Source organism: Harmonia axyridis, chromosome 7 (assembly GCF_914767665.1).
Source record: "Harmonia axyridis chromosome 7, icHarAxyr1.1, whole genome shotgun sequence".
Classification (NCBI taxonomy): domain Eukaryota; kingdom Metazoa; phylum Arthropoda; class Insecta; order Coleoptera; family Coccinellidae; genus Harmonia; species Harmonia axyridis.
In genome coordinates, this window is record NC_059507.1 from 16,035,031 (window position 1) to 16,041,123 (window position 6,093).

A 6,093-nucleotide genomic window follows, 5' to 3' on the forward strand; every position below is an offset into this window, starting at 1 on the left:
TAGAGGGCGCCACTCCGGAAGAGGCCCAACATGATGGGTTGCCTATGTGCAATGTTGAAAATTCAGACGAGTATAAATTTTTGGGTATGGTGAACAACAGATGTCTCTAGTGCGTTTCTTGTTCAATCTTTATTCATCTTTCTGTCGTCGAGCAGGCATCGGAAGAAATTCTCTTGGCCGCAATAAATTTTTATTACCCTTGCCGCATGCCGGCTAGCTGCATGAAATGGGTAGAGTAGAGCTATTGTTCGAATCGTATTTTTGGTCATAATATTGTTTTAAAAGCTTCGTCGTCCTACCTTCAAACAGAAATAAAAAAAAAATTTGGCACGGGAAAAAAATTAGACATTCTATCTCTGTTGACAGGTAACAAAATATAACTTTCTCGAAATTACTTTTTTTCCCGGGAAAAAAGTAGTAACTTTTTTGCCGGATAAATTTCGTGAAAAGTTATATTTCTTTCACTATAAAATCGTCGTTTTTCCTGTCACAGAAAAAAATTGTGTATTATACAAGGGAAAAAGTATTAGATTTTAGCACGAAGTTATGTTGTCTCCCGACGCGGAGCGGAGGGTGCCAACAAACCGAGAGTTATTTTTTGTATAACTATATATGAATCATTGATATATCTATATATATAATATCAAAAAGCCCAATTACCATATAATGGTGTAGGGTGTTACATTTCAAATTAATTAATTTTCATTATATAATTTCAATTCGGAGCTCCGTAATCAAACTCGATATACTTGGAAATAACGAGCGAGAAATTATTTTCAACAGTGTATACCATATTTGTTATGTGTACACTGAACGAGAAAATCATTGATACGAAATACTTATTTCCTCTTTTACCGATTAAAAAAACAAAGCAAGTAGTAATCGAAAGTTTAATGTTTGCTGATTATATATCCCCCCAAGAAATTATTCCATAATTTTATCAGATATTTCAATTTCTTTGAAAGAAGGATTTTTTCAATATTTTGTTGTATTCACATAATAAAATACCCATATTTCAGACGATTACAAAAATATTGTTTGTATATTAAATTCGTTTTGCCAGAACTCAATCGAGAGCATTCTAATCCGCATTCTCATAAGCCATTGAAAACAAACTCATTTCACACGAATACAAAAAAACTATGTATTTCCCCTTTGATCAAATTCGAGGTATTCTGAAGAAACTGAAAATACTTTTAATCAGATCAATACAAGCAATATCCGAAATTCCCGCAAAACAACATCAAACCCTACGAAGGTTTACCTCCCCCAAAATAGAGATTTCTGTTTTCCTTCAACAAGCCGTTCATCTTCACCAGAAACAAATGATGTTTCTGCAGATAGCTCTTACATTGCAGATCTGGTAGATCTTCCATCTATTGATGAGTTTGAGGACGGAAAAAGGAAGAAAAGTATGGAAGAAGAAATCAAATCGTTGAAAGAAAAACTACAAAAATCGAGGAAAAAAAACAACAATCTGAAAACCCAAGTGACTGAAGCTAAAAAAAGAATAAAGAAACTCCAGGTTTCAAGAAAAATGCAGCCAGATACAACACTTTTGCCAGAATTTTCAAGAGCTATAGTTGCAATGCAATTCAAATCTCAAAAACGGAAATTGTGGACGACTGATGAGAAGAAAACGGCTCTTAGCATATATTATAAGGGACCTGCTACGTATAAATTTTTGTGTAGGAAAAACGTTGTTTTACCAGCCATTTCTACATTGAAGAAATTCCGTTCCTTTAGTTATAAGAACTTTTAATGTTGACGTCTTTTGTTATCCTGTATAAGAATTTGAAAAATAAATTTTGTTAAAATTTCATAGCTTGGTGTACTTCAACTTCATTGATTGGAAACCTTCCGAGGAATCTGGAATATTATTCAATGCTTAACGCCGATCTGAGAGGGGAAACTTATATGGAATTTTATAATTTTATTTTTCATGAAAAATCTCTTTGCAAACCAAAATTCGATATAATTTGAATCAAATATTCAGCTGAAAAAGTCTTATATGTATATTCATAAATTAAACATTCACGTCCTATCACAAAACAAATGAGATTTTCACAAAAAAGAGAATAGTTTTTTTAATTCAAATTTTCTTTTTCTTTTGGCAGTATTCCAATATTTTAGTTACCTATTTGAGGTAGATAACCTTGACATGAAACTATTCACTGATAACAATTTTACATAATCAATTAATTAAATTTAAAATTCTCTTTTCGAAAAACTAAAAAATAATCTTATATGTACTTATTTTTCTCCAATCACAGTATTTCTTTTTAAACGCAAATCAGATCATACATTCCCTTCACGATTTTCATTTCAGATAATCCGGTCCAGAGATATCGTGATCACCGCAAAATTGTTTTTTTTTTGCGGAGCTCTAGGAGATCGGCGATAGCAACATTCGCGAAGATTATTGTGACAAATAAAAAATATGTTAATATAAGGTTATTATAATATGTACACCAATTTTCAAATTAATAAATTGAATAGTCTGCGCGAAAAAAATTCTTGAAAATACGTCTTTTTGAAGCCTTCTAACTGTATGTAAGCCCTCAATAGAATGAGCGAAATCCGATAACATAAACAAACCCCGTTACGACCAAAGCAATAAAATCCCAAGCTCGAAACTTGGGTCATAAACTCAGTACTCAGTCTATTCAACATCGAAGTGTTTCTACTTTACTTGGCTCCGATTATTTACTCTTCACGTCAAGTTTTATACCCAATGTAGAAACCTCTTTACCGACAAATGATTATAGAAATAGCCGCCTAGAGGGCGCATTAGGATGGACCCAAAAATTCTGAGTTTGCCACATACGCACATCCAATGCCCTTTGCAGGGCGAGTAACCAACTATCTTCTCCTTAAACAATGATTCCATGGATCTTTCGATCTTTCGGACCTAAAAGATCCACAGATTGAATGAACTGAACGTGAAAGTTTGACTCATCTGGATCGGTTCGAACGAACGAATCATTTTCAGCGAGACGACCCGATCGAACCATTCGTTTTGAAGACCCGGGTCTTTTGATCCGTTCGTTCGTGAACGACACATCCCTAATTGTCATTCATTTCTCTATGGCGCTAACTCAAGTAGATTTTGAACTTTGAAGGTCGAAAATTTTGACCTCATCCAAAACAATGAAAATATCAGAGAGTGGTCATTCGAATTGATCCCTTGTTCCATGAATTCATTAATCAACTTCTCAAGTATTCTATTTATCTATTTTTGAAAATGGTTCATTTTGAGAAAAGCTTCAGGTTGTAAGAATATGGTCAATCCATAATGCATTCTGTTAGAAATGAGGTAGGATTTTATTTTTGAACTTTTTGTTTGTTATTCAGTAATTTCAAATAGAAAATATTTTCAAGCGATTTGGTTTTTTTTTTCAATTTTAGATGATGAATATAGGGCCTAAACTGGTACCCTTCTTCAAAACTCTTGCCATTTATTTTGTGATATTTCCATCTTCAGACAGTCCTTCAATATTCGGAGCAGTTTTAAAGTGTCTCCCTATAATCAGTTTAATGCTTTTTATTCTGCTTCAAGGAATTAATTTAGGTAATAGGTAGGTTTGATATGAAAAATACAACAGATTTTCTTCAATTCATTTGGTTTTAGATATAAATATTCAAGAAGGATTCTCACAGGGTTGGTTTTCTGTTGTTTGGGGGATGCACTTCTTGTGTGGCCAAATTATTTCACAGCAGGCATGATTGCCTTCGCTATAGGACATGTGAATTATATTATTGCTTTTGGTTTCAAACCTTTGAATTTTACAGTTGGAGTGATCGTTTTGGCATTGGATATAGCAGGAATCATTTATCTTTTTCCTGGTATTCAAGGAATTGTTTTGAGTTTTGGAGTTCCAGTATATATAATTATCCTAGGAATCATGATGTGGAGAGCTCTAGCTCAACTTAACAGTATGAAGGTAGAATGTATATTGGAATGAAACAATATATTTTATGTATTTATTGAATGATGAAACTAGTGAATATATGAAATTAATTTCCAGAAAATGAAAAACTTATCAAAACTATAAATAAAGTAAAGTGAACTTAGTAGGTACAAAGAGTATAAGGTATTTGTAGTGGAAATAAATTATAAAGTATCAAAAATAATTCATTCAGATATCAAAGTAATTTCATCCGAGTGTTCGATTAATTGGAAGTATTGGTTTCAACTTGACTCCAAATTATTCTTCACACATCTATACAGTGTGTCTGGGAAGAATGCGAAGAACTGGTACCATGAATGAAGGTCATATATATATCATATCATTCATGATATCCGTTTGTCACATTCTTCCCGGAACACCCTGTATAACTCGAATCTGCTATTCTATATCTAAAAAAATATTAGCCTTTAAGGAATAGAAAATAGTTTGATGTATTTTATCTTTTAGGATATCAAAAATTGGAACAAATTATGCTCCAGCTTAGGTGGCACCTTATTTGTGTTGTCTGATTTGATATTAGGCATAAACGTATTTAGATATAAGGTGAATTATGCTCAAGTGAGTAAAGATTTGCCAACGAAATTATTATTTTAATAAACTAATGATTTTATTTCAGACTCTGATCATGTCTTCTTACTATACTGCTCAGCTAGGTATAGCATTAAGTGTTGTAGATTCTAGTCATGGTTGTGAAATAAGTTAGATAGAAAAAATAATGACAATTCTTTGTAGTTACCACATTCCAAAAAATTTATCAATTAGCATTTAAATAACTTTTATAATTCTAATATAAATCAGACAATTGATGAATGGTTTCTAAAGATTTTTTTTAATTTGAAATTATTGATCAAATAGTGAATCAGTTAATAATGTTATTATCTTTTTTTTAGTTTTTCAAGATATGTATGTTTTTCTTTAAAATTAACGTGCTAAATTTTTCCCTGAATTTCTTCCGCCTTGATAATTGAAAAATATTTCAATGAAAACTCAAAATATATGAACCTCTTCATTATAAAGGATGTGGATATCATAATGTAACCTTCTAGCTATTATAGTCACCCTTCAATATACCAGGTGGCCCACCCCAGACCTTATTTGGAGGTAGTAAATGAAGATATTTTGAAAATCTTTTTTTGTGATATGTATATGGTAGTCAAAAACAAAATTTAAAATTATTTTTATATATTGTTTGAAAACAAAGATATAGATCAAAATAATACTTTTTCATTGTAATACCCTGTATATGAATTCAAAAATGTGATTGTAAGCTCAAATAATGATCAGTTTTTTCAGATTACTTTATCCTTAGAAAGACCATTTACGAGAAAATGGCGAAAAATTGAAAATATGGAGTGGAGTTGGTAATTAAGGAAGAAATCAGTTACGAACCGATTCAGACAATGTTTTTTTGAGTAAACTTATTGGCTACTTCTATACAGAAAAAAAATTTCAACTCTGGATTATACAGAGTGATCATAATTAATCAAACATTAACTACAAATAATGGCCAAAAACTTCCATATTTCAAATGGCACACCCAGTATTTCTTATTGAATGTAAAAATTAATTTTGAATCTATTTTTATTTGGTTTTCCTGCACATAAATCTTATAGTATTTCAGCAATTTTTGATTTTCAATTCGAAACTTGTAAACCAACTATTAATACCATTATAAGTAGTGATACTCATCGCAGAAAAGCATTCCATAATATTGACTATCTTCAGTTGCAGTTAAGAGAAGAAAGCTCGAATACCTGGGGCATTTTATAAGAAATAAAGAGAGATACTCCCTACTGTAGAATATAATTCAAGGGAAAATATGTAGGATGTAAGAGGGGGCCTGGAAAACGAAGAATATCATGGTTTGCGGAACCTGGTTTGGGAAAAGCTTAGCAGAACTGTCCAAGCTGCTAGCAACAAAATTATGGTTGCCAACATTAGAATTGGATAGGTATAGGTACTAGCAAAAAAAGAAAGTATAATAGTTGCAATTTGTTAAATTTGTTTTAAAAAGTATAAAGTATTCTGAGGAAGAAAGACAAGACATGATTTTCGTTTTGGGAGAATGCTTAAAAATTACCTCACTAGAATTAAGGATTTATTCTCAAAAATTTTCAGAAAG

General features: G+C 31.5%; 1 protein-coding gene across 3 annotated transcripts; it reads left to right on the forward strand.

Moving 5' to 3' along the window:
• Nucleotides 1-3,093: 3,093 nt before the first annotated feature.
• LOC123685455 (lysoplasmalogenase-like protein TMEM86A) lies at nt 3,094-5,595 on the forward strand. 3 transcript variants are annotated; one of them, XM_045625159.1, is made up of 5 exons: nt 3,094-3,316; nt 3,412-3,578; nt 3,632-3,947; nt 4,419-4,529; nt 4,588-5,595. In XM_045625159.1, the coding sequence occupies exons 1-5, from the start codon at nt 3,296-3,298 to the stop codon at nt 4,672-4,674; spliced, it is 702 nt and encodes a 233-aa protein (XP_045481115.1). In that variant the 5' UTR covers nt 3,094-3,295; the 3' UTR covers nt 4,675-5,595. The 3 variants fall into 3 exon arrangements, with proteins under 3 accessions (XP_045481115.1, XP_045481113.1, XP_045481114.1); XM_045625157.1 differs by having other exon boundaries at nt 3,098-3,316; nt 3,409-3,578; XM_045625158.1 differs by having other exon boundaries at nt 3,099-3,316; nt 3,409-3,578; nt 3,632-3,944.
• Nucleotides 5,596-6,093: the final 498 nt, after the last annotated feature.

What these genes read in the sequence shown, in the direction of transcription:
- LOC123685455 (XM_045625157.1), top strand. Translation starts at nt 3,296, where the DNA reads ATGCATTCTGTTAGAAATGAG. An exon ending in TGCATTCTGTTAGAAATGAG is followed by an intron (nt 3,317 to 3,408) that starts GTAGGATTTTAT and finishes TTTCAATTTTAG; the next exon opens with ATGATGAATATAGGGCCTAA. An exon ending in AACTTAACAGTATGAAGGTA is followed by an intron (nt 3,948 to 4,418) that starts GAATGTATATTG and finishes TTTATCTTTTAG; the next exon opens with GATATCAAAAATTGGAACAA.